This window comes from Camelus dromedarius, chromosome 14, assembly GCF_036321535.1.
Source record: "Camelus dromedarius isolate mCamDro1 chromosome 14, mCamDro1.pat, whole genome shotgun sequence".
Classification (NCBI taxonomy): domain Eukaryota; kingdom Metazoa; phylum Chordata; class Mammalia; order Artiodactyla; family Camelidae; genus Camelus; species Camelus dromedarius.
Window position 1 is genome coordinate 26,913,853 of NC_087449.1, and position 17,084 is coordinate 26,930,936.

Here is a 17,084-nt window from a genome sequence, read left to right on the forward strand (position 1 = left end):
TGAATCAACAGAAAAAGAAAGTAAAGAAACAATCCCCTTTAATATAGCACCCAAAGTAATAAATACCTAGAAATAAATCTAACCAAGGAGGTGAAAGAATTATACACAGAAAACTATAAACCATTGTTGAAGGAAATTAAAGAAGACTTTAAAAAATGGAAACTTATCCCATGCTCTTGGATTGGAAGAATCAGTATTGTTGAAATGGTCACACTGCCCAAGGCAATCTACAGATTTAATGCAATCCCTATCAAATTACCTGGGACATATTTCACAGAGTTTTCAGATTTCATTTAAAAGCAAGATCCAACTAAATGTTGTCTGAAATGAACCCCTTTAAAATATAAAGATAGACACACTAAAAATAAAACAGTGGAAAAGATAGACCATACTAACTCTAATGAAAAGAAAGCTGGAGTGGTTACATTAAAGTCAGACAAAGTAGATTTTAAATCAAGGGGCATTGCCAAAAATTCAATTCATCAAGAAGACACACAAACATACATGTTCATGTCCTTAATAATATAGCTCCAAGTTACTTAGATGTAAAAACGTAAAACCAGAAGGAGAAATGAATTCACAGTTATAGTTGGAGAATTCAACATATTTCTGTCAGTATTTGATAAAACCAGTAGACAGAAAATGAGTAAGAATATAGAAGACAGACTATATTATCAACTAACTTAATGTAAGTGGCAACCATACTCCACACAACAGCAGAACACAGATTCCTTGTAAGCGTACATGAAATATTTAAAGGATAAACTCTATTCTGAGCCTAAAACAAGTCTCAGTTAATTTTAAAGGATTGAATCATACAAAATATGCTTTTTGACCATAAAATAATTGAATTAGAAATCAAAAATTAAAAAAAAAATAAATAAAACCGTGGATTCTCCAAACATCATGAAACTAAACAATACACCTATAAATAACCAATGGTCAAAGAAGAAATCACAGGGGAAATTAGACAATATTTTTAATTAAATTTATTTAAAATCAAAACACAACATACCAGTAATCTTTTGTCTTTTTTCTTTTTCTTGCATTTCATATCCAATCCAACAGTAATCCATTAGTAAATCAACTCTGTCTTGAGAATATGTCCAGAATCTGGTCCCTTCCCACCACCTTTTTTGTTACTTAACTACACCCATCCAGGCTACCATGGTCTTTCTCCTGGATTACTATAATAGCCTCCTAACTGAATTCTGCTTCTTCCTTGTCCCTAGTTTATCCTCAGTATAGCAGCTACAGTGATCTATCAAAGCCTAAAAAAGTTAATGCTGTTGTTCTGCTCATAACACTGCAAAAGCATCTTATTTCACTTAAAGGAAAAAAAAAAATCAAAGTCCTTCTAAAGGGTCCTACATGATCTGCCTCCATCACTTTTCTGGCTCCATCTACAACTCCTGTTCTAGCCACACTGTGTTCCCTGACGTCCTAAAGCACACCAGGCACACATCCACTTTAGCGCCTACCTTCTAAATGATTCCCCAACCCAGAATGGTCCTTCCCCAAACGTCTTCATGCTAACTCCTTTGCCATCTTTAAGTTTTTGCTCAAATGCCACCTTGTCTATGAGGCTTACACCGAACACTCTACTTAAAGTTGTAATCCCCTCACATGTTCTCCCCCTTAACCTGCTTTCCTTTTTCTTCCTTCTATACATTTATAAACTTTTGATATATTAAGTAATTTGCTGGTGTATGATGTTTATAGTTGTTATCTGTCTATCTCTGATTAACTATAGAGCAGGCAGAATCTTTGTTTTCTTTATTGATATATCTCAAGTGTCCAGACCAGCGCCTGGCACATACTAGGTATTCGATAAATATCTATGGAATTGAACTGAACTAGGGGAAGAATAAAGCCTCAAAATATTCTTAGGGACGCAGATACATGATTCTGCCTAATCCTTGGCTCATGGTCACATTGAAGAAGGCTCTCCCTAACCATCTCATCAAAATCACGTTCCTTGTGCTGTATTCTCTCTTAGCATTCAGTAATGTTCTTCCCTATCAATTATCACTATTTGTAATTATGTATTTATTCGTGTGATTTGTTTATTTAATGTCTAGATAGTGATCTCCATGCTGCAAGTGTCATGACACATTATATTCCAATGTTTTGTGAGCCAGTGCTTGGCACATGGTAGGTGCACAGTAAATACTAGATTAATCTACTTATTCATTCATTCAACAAATATTTGCTGAGTGCCTACTATATACCAGTAACTATTTTAGTCATTGGGAATACAGATATGAATAAAACAAAGCCCCTTTCTTCATGAAGCTTGTATTCTACTGGGGAAGAGAAATAATAAACAAGCTAGAATATGTGCCATATCACACGGTGATAAGAACAATACAGGAACACAAAGAAGGATAAAGGTTGGGAATATCAAGTGACAAATAAGTGATGATAGGAGGTTGAGCCTGGCTTGTGAATTTCCACTGGACCAGCTTTGGACATGGGAGTTTCCCTTCTCTAAAATCTTGGGGGTCTTTGGGTGAGCGTGAGGGCGGGTGGTTAGACAGCAAAAGCAAAAAGTGGGCCAAGAGTCAAATAGAAAATCAATATGCTAAAACAGAGAGTCCCCTAAAGGTACCAGTATAAAGGCAGAAGATGCAAGTATCAAAGTTCACATTATACCTGGTACAGAGTATACTTAATTAGAAGTTGGGGTCCAGAACCAAGATTCTGGGAATCAGAGACATGAGAATAAGAAGAGGGATTGGGGAGCATATGAATTTAAGGAACCTATAGTTACATCAGTATTCTCAGTTTCACACTATCTTATGCATATCTCAGAGAAATACTCTGATTTTTGTATTCACCTGTCTTTGACCTTTGAATGTTCAAGGACATCAAAACCATGAGACCAATGAAGAATTGCATTTGTAAGTGATAAACCTGTTTCATCCTTAAACAGTCATTGGCTAAAGCTTCTTCTGTTGAATTAAATCCATTCCGTTAAGGTCTTTGTATGCAAATCTATATCCTTAAGAGATTAAAGATGCAATTTAGACACACATTTTAGAAGCTGAATGCACGAATCATTATTTTAGTACATACTGTCCATTAATCTGCTGTTCAATTGGGAACCCATTTGGAATGTGGCTGCTTAATTAGCAGGATTCTAGTGTTGAGCTGCTTCCTGATTAAATGTCCTTTAGAATCAATAAAACATCAGGAGGGATTATGGTTTGTGGGATTAGCCCCATCTAACCAAATAAAATGAGTTGTGTTCTTTTCTTAAACTGTCACGTTGCAAGAGCAGATGAGAGGAGCAATTTTGAGAACGCTGCTGCAACGTTGTTTTGTGTCTGTGTGTGTGTGTGTGTTTGTGTGTGTGTGTGTGTGTGTGTTTTAACATGGAGATTTTGTTTTTTGCCATTTGCCTACCAATTAGCAGAGACATTAGTGAATGACTGCCAGGGTAAGGCGATTTTGAGAAAGACTTGATTACAATTTCAAATCTCTACTCTGAATCACCCTTATGTAAAATGAGTTCGGGTTGTGTTGGATGGAAATTATTATCCCAGTTCTTGGCCAGAAACACGTAAGTCAGAATTAGCATTTAATGTTTCTGTGTGACTTAGCAATAAATGGTAATTAAGGAGGGCAGAGAGAGAACAGGAGGCAAACTAATACTCTAAAATTGTATTGGCAAAATTAAATGCTTCAAACCCAGTTTAAAACATAGGCGCACAAGCCAAATTGTGTTGGGGGAGGGGATAAAGAATGAAGCTGCAATGGAAGCTTCATAAATAGAGTGGTGTAATTGACACAGCCATGAGTAGAACTTACCGTACACATCTGGCCCACTGTTGAGAGTGCAATTAGGTTGAAAAGGACTGGTTTGATAATCCAGGAACAACCAGAGGATTTTAGGAGATAAGGGAAACATGAGGTGTCTGATTCAGCAATCACTTTTTAATGGGAATAGGTAAATTGTTAGGCAGTGAGCCATTAGGGACGTGGTGTGGATCTGCCCCTTGGTTGGGTCTTGGAAGCCAGATGTAGCTTTGAAGAGTTCATTAATTCCAATCTTTGCTTCCAGATCCCGTAATTCATATGGGGTGAGAATAATAATAATAATAATAATAATAATAATAATAATAATAATAATAATAACAACAACAATAATAATAATAATATATTGCTAATAAAGTTATTATTATTATTATTATTAGCCAATAGTTATATAGTGCTAGCTATATTCTAGGCAATGTTCTAAGTGCTTTATAAATATTAAGTCTTTTAAACCTTGCACATATCCCGTGAGATAGGTACTATTATTCTTCAGATGAGGAAGTTGAGACTCACAGAGGCTAAAACCAGCATGTCACTGATAAATGAATCCATCAGTAAGGTTAGGCCAAGTGCAGGCTCTGTAGCTTCGAGGTGCTGTCTTTCAATACACTGTACCAGCTCTTCTACAAGTCCAGTGAAACTTAAAGAATTCTAGAATAGTGACTAGGCACAGGGGCTTCAGGGAAACTGTCCACCCTCGGGCTTGGTGCTGAGCACAGTTCTGGGTTTAAGGAGCTCAGTAACCTCCTGCCCTAGGATCCAGGAGAGGTGCAGGACACAAACACAAATGTTCCGGGGCAAGTATGATCCAAAGATGTCCGGGGCTTGCAGGCAGCCTCCCCTCACAAGTTTAACACCTCCACTACCCCTTCAAGCCCCGATCCGTGCAGAGGAGCAGCAGGAGAACTAGAATCACATGGGCCTAGATGGAAATTCCGGCACTGAAATGCGGTTGCATTGAGAAGGGGGGCAAGTAACTGATTTCTCTGAATTGTAATTTTCCATCTGTCAAATGGAAAAAGAATCCTTTCATCTGGATTAGAGAGGTTATTGCCTGTGTATCAGGGAAGGGCTTGCTTCTCACAGTAAACTGGAAGGCAAGAAGAGGACAGTTTAGGCTACATGATTAAGAAGGTGAAAGCAAAGGAAGATGCAGTTGGATGAACATCCCAACAGCTGAGTTAAATGCTGTGAAAAATGAGCTCCCGACTCGAGGGCATAAGGATTGATGCATGTGCACCTAATATGTCCAGGCATGGGGCTACATGGCTCATCTCATTTCATAATCCAAACAGTCCCATGAATTAACATGTTTTATATCCACTTCACAGATGAGTAAACTGAAGTTCAGAGACCTAAAGTAAATTGTTCCCAGTTGGGGTTCTTTAAATCTTTGTTCCTAGTGTGGGCTGAATTTATCCCCCTCCCATTTGTAAGTTGAAGCCCTCACCCTAGGCCCTCAGACCATATATTTGAAGATAAGATCTTTAAAGGGATGGTTAAGTTAAGACGAGTCTATCAGAGTGAGCCCTAATCCAGTCTGACTGGTATCCTTATAAGAGGAGGAAATCTGGACACAGAGTCAGCAAGGGTGGGCTCACACAGTGAAAAGACCGTGGTGTGGGGACACAGTGAGAAGGGGGCCATCTGCACGCCAAGGAAAAGCCTCAGAAGAAGCTAGACCTACTGATGTCTTGATCTTGGACTTCCAGCCTCCGTCATCGTGAGACAATACGCTTCCGTTGGTTAAGCCACCCAGTCTGCGGTGAGTTGTTATAGCAGCCCGAGCACACTGGACAGACCCTGAAGGCGAACAGCCTCCTCTGTGGCTGCTGCCCACCTGCCTCCCTTTCCCAGCAGCTTCTGTGCCCCTCAGCTGGAACGGTAGGTAACAGGATCCCCAAGGGAATGGCTCTAATGGTTAAACGTTTCAAGTCATGGGACTTAACCTATGATTCTAGCAGTCTTAACAGAGCTGGCTCTTCAGCAGTCTTCAGTGCCGTGTCTCGGCAGAGCTTGGTGGGACTTGTAGGAGCCAACCAGATGAGAGACGGCAAGAGCATTTCAGAGACAGAAGGAGCAGTGGGTGCCAGGACGAAAAAGCAAGCGATGGATGGGCCTAGAGATATCACACTAGGTGAAGAAACTCAAAGACAAGTATCATATGATATACATGGAATAAAAAAAAAAATGCTACAAAGGAACTTATTTACAAAACAGAAAGAGTATTACAGACACAGAAAATAAATGTGTGGTTACCTAAGGAGAAAGGGGGGAGGATATACTGGGGGTTTGGGATTAGTAGATTAAAAACTACTATAGATAAAATGGATAAACAACCAGACCCTACTGTGTAGCACAGAGAACTATACTCAATAACTTATAGTGAAAAAATATGTAGGTATGTATAAGTGAATCACTATGCTGTACACCAGGTACTAACACAACATTATAAACCAATGATACTTCAATAAAAAAATATTTTTTATAAGCAAGCAAAAGCAGAGCAAGTTTGGAGAGCTGCAAACTGTTTGTTATGACCAGAGCACACATTTCGCAAGGTAGAGAATGGTGATGAGCTTAAGAAGTAAACACCAGCACACCTTTCCTTTAAGCCTGTATGAAGCTCATAGTGGAACCTGTCACCTTGTAACTTACTTCATCAAGATTACAAGACTATTTCCATGAAATAGCCCCCATGCTGTGTTTTGGATGTGTTTGAACTTTTATTTTGTTTTGTATTAATAGATATGACCTTTTTGTATAAGATTTCACCTGCTTAAAAACCCTTTATTAAAATTCCAATGAACAAATGAAGAGGCAGAAAAACACACCAGAGGCAAAAACCTATTGGCACTCCAGTGTCAGAATCTAGAAAGAATCTCCACTAATTATAAACAGAATCTGGAACATGAATGAGTCAGCTCTCCAGGCTTTGCCCTGCCTACTTAGAAGAAGTGCAGAAAACGGAAGATATTTTGTCCCTTCACCACAGCCTTCTGCTTGACTTGGAGGCCCAAGTCTTATCCAACCAGAGCAGGACACAAGGTGCTACTTTCTTGAGTACTGAGTACTGTTCCTTTCTCTCCTTCCTTTACCCAAGATTACACACCCACACATTTGCCCACACACTGCTTTTCTATACCAATGCAGAGAGCACAGATCCCAGGAATAACAGAGCAGAAAGTTGGGGTGAAGAAGGCAGGAATGGCTAAACCTGGCTGCAGTGTTTGATTCTGGTGTAATGTAATTCCTGGAAATGTAAAGTCACTTGGTTTCGAGCAGAAAGAGGAGGTCCCTGGTATTTGCATATGCTGAGGAGAATGTAAAAAATTAATAAACAGAAATCTCAATTAAGTAGAGTTAGGAGACCAGAAGAGGGAGCTCCTATGCCCTGTGATGACAGCAAAACCCAACAGGAAGAAGAAAGACTCCTCCTGTTCCCTGGCAAGTGTCCCATAGACCCTTTGTTTACTCTAGCCGTCCCGATTCCCTTTTCCTCCCTATTAAAAATGTCCTCTTTCCCTTGCTGTACAGGGACTAGCATATGGCTCACCATGGTTGCAGACCACAAACTGCCATTCTCTGCTGATCCTGAGTAAACCCATCTTTGCTGGAGAAACATCTGTCAGTCTGTTTGTTTCAGGCCAGCGAGTGTACTCATTGTGGCACACTACACCAATGTAGTGTCTGATACCCAGCAGGTGTGGTGAAAAGGTCTCACCTTGAGGTGGTCCTAACTGAGGGGGCTGAGAAGCACCAGGCATTGGTGGAAGTTGTCACTCACCCCTTGACTGAGGCACTGAATGAGCAGGGAGTAGGGCCAAGGGGAATCTATGCAGTTCTGTTGGGTTGTGCTGAACGTAAACAGTTCCTCATCTGATACTGAATAAAGAGAAAACCCCAACGTAGGAGGCCTAATTTTAAAAAATACTGTGCAACATGGAGCAGTAATCACGATCTTGCAGACTCCAAATAACAACAAACTTTTAAAAACGATTTACTGTAGAAGCTGGAAAACATTTAGAAAGACATTGGTGTTCTCTATAGAATGTAAGGAGCCATGTCTCTATTGGAATGAGTTGGAAAGTAATAAGCATAATGAGATTAAAAAGCTATTAAAAGGAAATTATTAAAATGAACAGAAGAAATTAAAAGGAACTTGGTGAAGTATGGATAGTTTCAGGGAAACTGAAATTTTCACAGCAGAAAGAAGTAAACAGGATTGCAACTATGTTTGGTGATAAATGTTAACTAGACTTAATTGTGATCGTTTTGCAATACAGGGACGTATAGAATCATGTTGTACAGCTGAAACTAAGATTTTATATGTCAATTGTATCTCAATTTTAAAATTATGAGACAATCAAGGAAATCTGAATATTGCTAGATACTTAATGGTATTAAGACATTTATTTTAAATGTTTAGGTCATTTTCTATGAAGTGTCAGATAATAAATATTTTAGGCTTTGTGAGTCTGTAGTCTGTTGCAACTACTCAACTATGACATTATACCCAGAAAGAAGCCAAAAACTGTGTGTGACAAATGACTGTGGCTATGTTTTAATAAACAATTGTTTACTACCCCCCAAAAAGGTAATCAGAAATCAATAAATAGCAAAATTAAAACTAGAGAAAATCTAGTGCAGAATGTCAAACTCGAGCAGTTTTCACAAAATCTAGAGAAAAAGGACAGAGAAGAAAAGAAGAAAGGATAGTAGAGATAGAAGAATAAGAACGGAGACTGAGCGTAAGCGGCCTTGGCACGGTGGAATGAGAAACAGAAGAACTGGACAAGAAGCAAAACCAAAAGCCACAACTAAACAAACTTTGCAGACGTGGGAAAAAAGAAAAAATAAAAAAACAAAAAAACAAAAACCTCTGTGTACAGACTGAAAGGCTTCACTGTGGTCTAAGATAAATTAAGAAGAACATGTACTTATGTCTAGCCTGACAAAACTGCTGTGTTACAGAGACGAAGAAAATCATTTAAGGATGCAGGTCAAAACAAAATAAAACTAAATCTAAGCAAACAAAGGGAAAGAAAACAATGATAAATGAACCCAAATCAGACTGACCTCAAACTTCTGCAATAATAAATATCAGAAGACACTGGAGCCAAGTTCAGGGAATTCCAAAGAGGGGAAAATGTAGCTGAAACCAAGTTACACTGCATCCATGTGTGAGGCCATGGAGTACAGCGGCGCAGGACTTGGATCAGACAGTCAGGGGTTAAATCCTGGCTGCCCCATTGATCCGTGTGGCCTTGGGCGAGTCATTACTTGTCTCACAGGATGACTTGTTTTTCTCATTTATATGAGAGAATGCACGCAAAGGACCCAGAACACTTGCTAAAGGCCATTTTAATTTAACCAATTTGGTTGAAGTTAGAATTTGAACTCAGAACCTGCCAGAATCTAGGCTCACAGACCTCGTTCTCCAGTCTTGACCTCCCTCACTCAACATGGGGAGTTTGGCACCTGCTTCTGTGATTAGAATTATAGTGTCTGTATGGCAACAATAACCCATTCTCACATTTAAGTTGTCAATGTTTCTAAAAGTTCCTAGAGTAATGTAAAAAATATGTAAGGAAGAAAACATGATATTAGAAGGATCTTAAGGATGTCATCGGTCATCAGGAAATACCCAAGTTCAATACTTAGAAAAATTTCCTGCAATTTCTTTCCCTGCCTATCAGCAAACATTCAAGAAGTGGGAGGAGACTTTCTGACGCCATTTTGTCCAGATCCCTTATTGCACATTTGATAACTTCTAACAGCTCTGAAAAAATAAATGTTATGCGATGTGGAAGTATCAGTGGATCCATGCTCTTGCTTCTGGGTGGTTGTTGTCATTGTTGTTCAATGGATCAGAAGATGCTGTAGCCGTGAACCTGACCCTCCTAAGAGGAGGGAGTTGCAGGAAACGCAAAAGACAGGAGATGCTTCTACTGCAGTTCATTTCCAGATCTGTGCAACTATCAGATCTTTGTATGCTTATTAATATTTCTTAAGAGTGCTACTTCAACTTTCTTTTCCCTGCCTAGCCCTTCAGCAGCTGATATAGCCATCAGCTTGTGACTCTGCATGCCTGTGCCTTATCTATTCTTGTCCCCAAAGTAACATGAAGCTCTGGAGGTCACATTTTCTATGCTGGCCAAAGAATTTTTCTGATTTGACATATAGGAAAAGATTTATGAGTTATAAGCAAAACAAACTAGTTAACATATCTAATGAATTGTTTTCATTTAAAGAGAATAAAATCACATGACATTAAAATTCTAGTAGAAAACCCAGGATGTAGACTCACAACTGGATCTTTATATTTTCTTGACTCCTAATGGGCAAAGAGGTGATAAAAATTCTTATCAGTTGCAAATTGGTTGCTAACAATAGAAACTGCCTTTGGCTAACTTAAGCAAAAAGAAATATTTTGAAAGGATATGGAGTTACACACAAAGTTAGGGGAAAATGAAACTTGAGGAAGCACCAGAACCAAAAATTAATGAGAGAAACAGAGAGAGAGAGAGAGAGCGGGAGAGAGGGAAGAAGGGAGGAAGGGATGGATGGGGAAAGTGATAGATAGACTGAGATTTCTTAGACAAGGTGGGTCACAACATTGGCGAGGAGAGGACATGGGACATTGACTGTAGCCCATTCCCCAGAGAAACGTATCTATATATAAGTGGAGAGTGGATGCTGAGCAAGCAAATATAAGTGATTTTCACTACCAAAGTGTTTTTAAACTACTTGTAAGTTTTAAATAGCTCCCGATTGTCACATGCCCACATGTTGCTCAATGAAATTTCTGCTTGGGGAGTTCACTAAATATTGTCTGTTTGCACTCAGCACCTATTTCTATCCCCTTCTGTTCTTTCCTGTGTTGCAATACTTCCCAAGGAGTTTTGGAAATGCTCTTTTCGGCCTTCCCAAGTATGGGAAGTATTTTGGAATTGATTTAATTTCCATCATTGAGAGGCAATTGCAGGAGATTTGAATGACAGGAAGAATGGGGAGAAGGGCAGTGATATTTTAAGTATTTATTATTTTCCTACAGCAGTAGCAACTTCAGACCCTGGCAGGCATCAGTTTTTCCAGTGGCCAGAATGCACTTTGCACTGCCTAGTTGCCAAACTCAAGGTCGGGGGCAACTTAGACGTCAGCCAGAGTTTCCTGTGGTTCCCTGGATGCCAGACTATCTGCTGAGGCCTAGCCCTTAGTCTAGCAGCAAACACTGACCTCCATTCTACTACTCCTGCCTTAATTTTGTGGGCACCTGATTTCCTATATTAAAGCCATTTCTAGTAGAGACACCTAATGTAGTTTCTGTTTCCTTCATTGTGTCCTGAATGATACAGGCATCAAAGATACCTTTAACACCACTGTCCATACAAACTTTAAGCTTTGTTACACATTCTTCCAGAGTTTCCGACATTGATCATCAATATTATGTTTCCTTTTCTTGCACAGATGGCGGAATTTCGTTGAGTTGTTGAGCAGAGCTTCCTCTGATTTATCATCTGATTTGCCTATAGGTGAGTTTGGTTATGTTGTTCCTGAGAGAGCTATCGTTGTCTCTATGGCTTAGCCCCGATGGTTTCCTTGTTGGGTTTCATCTCATTGCTCCCAGAAATGTAAATGGCTCTCCAAAGAAGAAAAAATAAAAGTGAGGATTGCCTTAATGGCTATTCTTTTAGGTCAGCTGGATCAAAAAAGGCATAATTCTCTAAGTTGTATTATATCATAAAGCATTCTTCAGTGATAGCCCTTTAAGATAGATATAACACACTTGTACAGGAAGCTGATACCATGCATCAGAATTTCAGTTGCACAGTCCATTAGACCTAAGAATCCCACAGCTAGGTAGTTATCCTACTGATATCTCATCAAAAAACTCTCCAAGATTTTTATATATATACACACACACACATACATACACATATATATATACATGCAATTTTCTGTACATGTTTTTAAAAGTGTAAACAATGAAAAGATCCTTCAAGGACTATTTAATTAAATTACATCATATTCAATTGATCAACGGTGCAGTTGTAAAATAACATGCTGGCCTGGTACAGGAAGATTTCCAAGACATATTATTAAGTAAAATGATAAAGATGAATTGGGCAAAATATTTAGCAATTAGGAAGTGCTAATTATGACAGGTGAAAAAATATGCATTCATATTAATCTGTTGTTGCAATTTCTCTATTTACTCCATCCATCAACCATTTAACAATTACTCTTTGGATCAGAATGCAAAGTACTGAGAGTCTGAGGGGGGTTAGTATATCAGTTTGCATTCCAGTGGAAAAGCAGAAACCTCACTAGGTATTTCAAACAGAAGAAATTCATAGCAGGGGATTGAGGGATTGGTTATATCAATACTGGAAGACTGAAAGAGCAAAAGAGGACGGTGAGTGTATCCACTTCCCTAGGACATTGGCCTAACAAAGTGCTATAAACCAGGTGGCTTAAAATAACAGACATTTCTTCTCTCATGTTTCTGGAACTAGAAGTCTGAAATCAAAGTGTCGGGAGGGCCATGCTCCCTCTCAAGACTCTAGGAGGGAATCCTTTCTTGCCTCTTCCAGTTTCTGGTGGCCCCAGGCCTTCCTTGGCTTATGGTTGCATAATTCCAATCTCTTTTGTCTTCACGTGTGGCCTTCTTCCCTCTCTGTCTCTTTATGTCTCTGCCTCTAAATTCCCCTCTCCTTTTTTATACAAAGACACTACTGTTCATTCAATTTCAGGCCCACCCTAATCCAGAATGACACCATCTTACCTTGATTGCATGTAAAAAGACCTTGTTTCCAAGCAAGGTCACACTAACAGGTTTCAGTGATACCTGTGTTAGGGGACACAATTCAACCCATGACCATGGGGTAACCCAGAGATTAGTAATTGTAGGAAGAAAATACCATCATTAGGGCAGAAGGTGTACTATTAGTAGAATCAAAGATCTCATAGAGTGATTGTGAGTCTGGAAAACAAACAAACAAAAAAAACTTCAGGCAATATTACTGCTCTGCAGAGCAACAGGAGTGTGGGGTGCTATTGTTGCATTGTTGTAATAGACTGTTGCTTACTGAGAAAATGTCTTGATCTTTTCCCATTTGTACTTTACTATCAAGATGAACTATGATTATTAAATGCTCTTGGGCACTGCGTGGGCCATTTATTTGCTTGTTCTCTAGCCCCACAGATAAGCATCATAAAAGGGAAAAGGGGGCATTATAAGACACTAAAGACAGCTAGTCACTTTGGGTGTGCAGAATTATGAATTTTCTCATTCCTGGGGCCCTTTTTCCCTCAAAGATTCTATGATAACCCGATTAAAATTATTCATTTATATATATATAGTCTCATATTATGAACATTATCACATTTAGAATCACAAAAATCCTGTGAACTTGTTTTAAATGTCACATAAATACTTAATATCTTTGATTTAGACTAAGGATAGAATGGACTTGGCAAAATCAACTAGAAGACTATATAAAGTATGAAATAATATTTCTTTGAAAACTATTATTTGGAATTCAAATCGCACAACTAGACAGAAGGGAGGAAAAATCACTCTGTGGAAGAAGTTAACATCTTATAAAATCTCTATAATTATTCATACAAAATGTCCAGCATTCAATTAGAAATGATCAGGAATGACACAAAATAGGGCATGGATTTTCAAATAACTGTAATTAATACATTTAAGAAAATAGATAAGATGGAGAATTTTGAACAAATAATTTGAATCTATAAAAGGAACCAAATGGGATAGCTAGAACTAAAAAAATACAAAAACTAAATTAAAAAAAACTCAGTAGAGGGGTTCAACAGGAGATTGGGCACAGCTGAAGAGAGGATCAGTGAACTGGAATATTGTTCAGTAGGAAATATCCAGGTTGAAGCATGAATAAGAAAAGACAATGGAATATGCAAAAAAAGAGTATGTAAGAGACATACAGGAAATGGTGACAATATCCAACATACATGTAGTGAAGTCACAGAAGGATGGGAGGAAGAGACTAGAGCTGAAGCAATATTTGAAGAAATTATGACTGAAAATTTTCCAAAAGTGATGTATTATCTCAAGCCACAGATCCAAGAAATGCTATAAACTCATATGAAGACAAATAAAAAAGACCTTAGCCCCCTCCCAACATGGTGTGTTCTAAGGTCTTAATATTTTACAAAAATGAAGTGTGGCTCCAACTTTGAATCTCTTCTCAAGGGAGCCTATGAGTGAGGGAGAGGAAGAAGCAGGAAGCCACGGATAGGGTGCTGCTGATGGGGGAAATAAGGAGCGATGATGGTAGCCTCAGAGGTTCACTGATCCCCTCAAATGTTTCCTGAAAAACCTATCACTGAAGATAACAGAAAAAGGGCTCAGAATTTAATCTCCCTTTTATTAGGGGGAAAAAAAATCCGTAGTAATTTCTAGTTAGAACTACCTATATTGAAGTGACAGAAAAGACAACTCAGTTGGTTCAGACAACAAAAATATTTGGTTTATGTAACTGAAGAGTCTGGAAGCATCAAGAGCTATAGATGTGGTTTGACCTCGCCATTCGAGTGTCAGATCAAGAACCTGCTCTCTCTCTGGCTCACTGGTTGCCTGATGTTGGCATCATTTTCAGCCTCTAAATGTTGGTGTCCCAACTGCTCTGGGCTCTCCTCCTGGAAGAGCAAAATAGCTCTGCCAGCTAAGTTCATCCCATCTTCACAGCACTCTCTTTTGGGAGGTCTTGCCAAGAAGGAGAGAACTTTACTAGCCGGAAAACAAAACAAAACAAAACAAAACAAAACAAAACAAAAAACAAACCAAACCTGTCACAGATACCGCCTCTCTTCTCAGAAACTCAGGTTGAGTTTCATGTCCATCTTTGAACCAAGACTGCATTTAGGATATCATAATAGTCTTCAATTAATTGGAAACCAAGGTTGGAGCTGGAAATGGGGGTCATCTCTACCAAACCACAGCACTGGGATAGGGGAGGGGTGGTCCCCACAAAGCAAAACATAGTTGCTATCACTAGAAGGGGGTAATGGAGGGTCACACGCATAGCCTGTAAGACCCTTTAGTTCTGTAAATACTTAACCCACTTCCCTTCCCTCTTCATCCGTGTCAGCTAGGCTCTTCCCTCAGCTATTGCTTGAATGCACTCAGCACTCCTCCCTCCCTTGAGGTCTTCACCCTTGTGATAGCTTTTTCCTGGATTGCTCTTTCCCCAGACATTCACAAGGCTTTCTCCCTTGTTTCTCCACTCGGGGCTCTATTTTATGTTATGTTATGTTATGTTATGTTATTTTATTTTACTTTATTTTATTTTATTTTATTTTATTATTTTATTTTTGTATTGAAGTGTAGTCGATTTATAATGCTAGTTTCAGGTGTACAGCAAAGCAATTCCATTATACATACACATACATACATACATACATATTTTTTTCAATTTCTTTTCCATCATGGCTCATTACAAGAAATCGAACATAGTCCCCTGTGCTATCCAGTAGGTCCTTGCTGCTAATCCACTTCACATATAGTAACATGCATCCATCTATTTAAATGTCACTTCAGAGAAGCCTTTGGCGAATTCTCTAAGATAGCAACCGCCATTCCCTCCTCTGCCCATGATTGGCTTCAGTTGTGTTTCTGGCGCTTGTCACTACTTGATATTATTTTGCGTGCCTATCTGCCCTCACCACTGCAACGTGCACTCCAGGAGAAGACTCTGCCTTGTTCGTTGTTGTGTCATAGTAAGCACTTAACACATGTTTGTTGAATGAGCGCACAGGTTAGAATCCCAGCCTTAACCCTACCTCTTGTCTCAGGCAGGTAGCTGAAATTTTCATTGCCTCAGTCTCCTCACCTGTCAAGTGGAGATTGTTTCTACCTCACAGGGTGATTCTTCAGATTAAGTAAGGAAACTTGTGGGAAATGTCTAGCATATATAGATATTTGACATATATTTGTTTCCTTCTCTCAAAAGCTTCATCCGGTAGATCCAATGAGGCCAGATTCTTTAGTTAAATCTTTTATTATCTTCACTTTAGAGTTGATTACCTGGGAATTGTTTAGAAGTTGCAAACTGGTTTCTCACCCCTAGAGATTCTGATTTAATTGGTCTGGTGTGACACCTTGGCATTGGTAATTTTTAGCAGCCAGTGCTGAAGACCACTGATTTCAAGTCATTAGTGGGTGTTGGGGTGAGATGGTAGGGCTGGCTGTGTGTAACTCTCCAAATCCACTGAGAGCCCTATAAAACCTGGCCCTTCCAACACCTGGAAATCTCTAGAAGCTAGCTTGGCATATTTCCTCCAGTACAAATCTTCAACTGGCAGGCTAGAAAGATGGTTATTATTTAACCTTCCTGCTGTGTTAGAAAGAAAAAAAAAATCAGATCTGCTTCGGGTTTCTCAGTTTTAACATGTGCAAACCGTTACCTTTTGTTAATATGCTTACAGGCATTAGGAGGGAGAAAGGGAAGCTTAGAAGAACAGGGAGACTGGGATGCATTTTCTCCTAATGAAACTTTTACTGTGCAGATGGTAGAGAAACGGAACCGGGACAAACTCTAGGTTCTAGATCTTATAGTAAAAAGGATTGTGCATGTAAAAATAACCTGGCACATCATAACTAATGTAAGGTCCTCTTTTCTGGGGAAACTAGACTTGCTTAAGATCACATGACAACAACACAATAACAAATAATAGTACCTTGTATTGGGCATCTCCCCTATGCTAAGCATTTTATGTTGGTAATTTGTTAAAATCTTCATAATAGTATTGCAAAATGCGATTATCATTCCCTTTTCATATCTGCCAAAATTAGGATCTGAAAGCTTGCAGCTGGTAAAGGGAAGCATCTGGATTATAGTATCGATCTGACATCAAAGTTCATCTTCCAGCCCTTGTGCTATATACCCCTGCCACGCACTGCTTCTGGAGTCCCTTTAACTCTCAAGCTCTGTGATTCAGAATTTGAACCTTTTTTTCCACCTGTAGTAAACAGCTTTCCTTTCACATACTAAGTGAAATAAGCATGAGCAGTGCCACTCAGTGACGATGGGTTCCCATGACAAATTTTTAACAGATTAAATCAGATCTGCCTCGAAGGGGCTGCTTTAACTGGCTACCATCATGGTCCTCACTGAGTAGCCATTAAGTTTTCTTTTATAGCATCTGTATTAGGTATGGGAGGATAAAGAGATGCAGAGAGAAACCCCTCCTCTCACAGGGCCGGAAAAGGAGTTGCAGAA

At 39.1% G+C, this 17,084-nt stretch overlaps 1 protein-coding gene across 1 annotated transcript in view; it reads left to right on the forward strand.

The window, feature by feature from the left end:
• C14H1orf87 (chromosome 14 C1orf87 homolog) overlaps nucleotides 1-17,084 on the forward strand; it is a 63,697-nt gene that overhangs the window by 35,387 nt on the left and 11,226 nt on the right. The window contains exon 8 of the mRNA XM_064493527.1: nucleotides 11,290-11,363. Within this exon, the coding sequence (XP_064349597.1) occupies nucleotides 11,290-11,363 (74 nt within the window). The remainder of the gene's footprint in view (nucleotides 1-11,289; nucleotides 11,364-17,084) is intronic.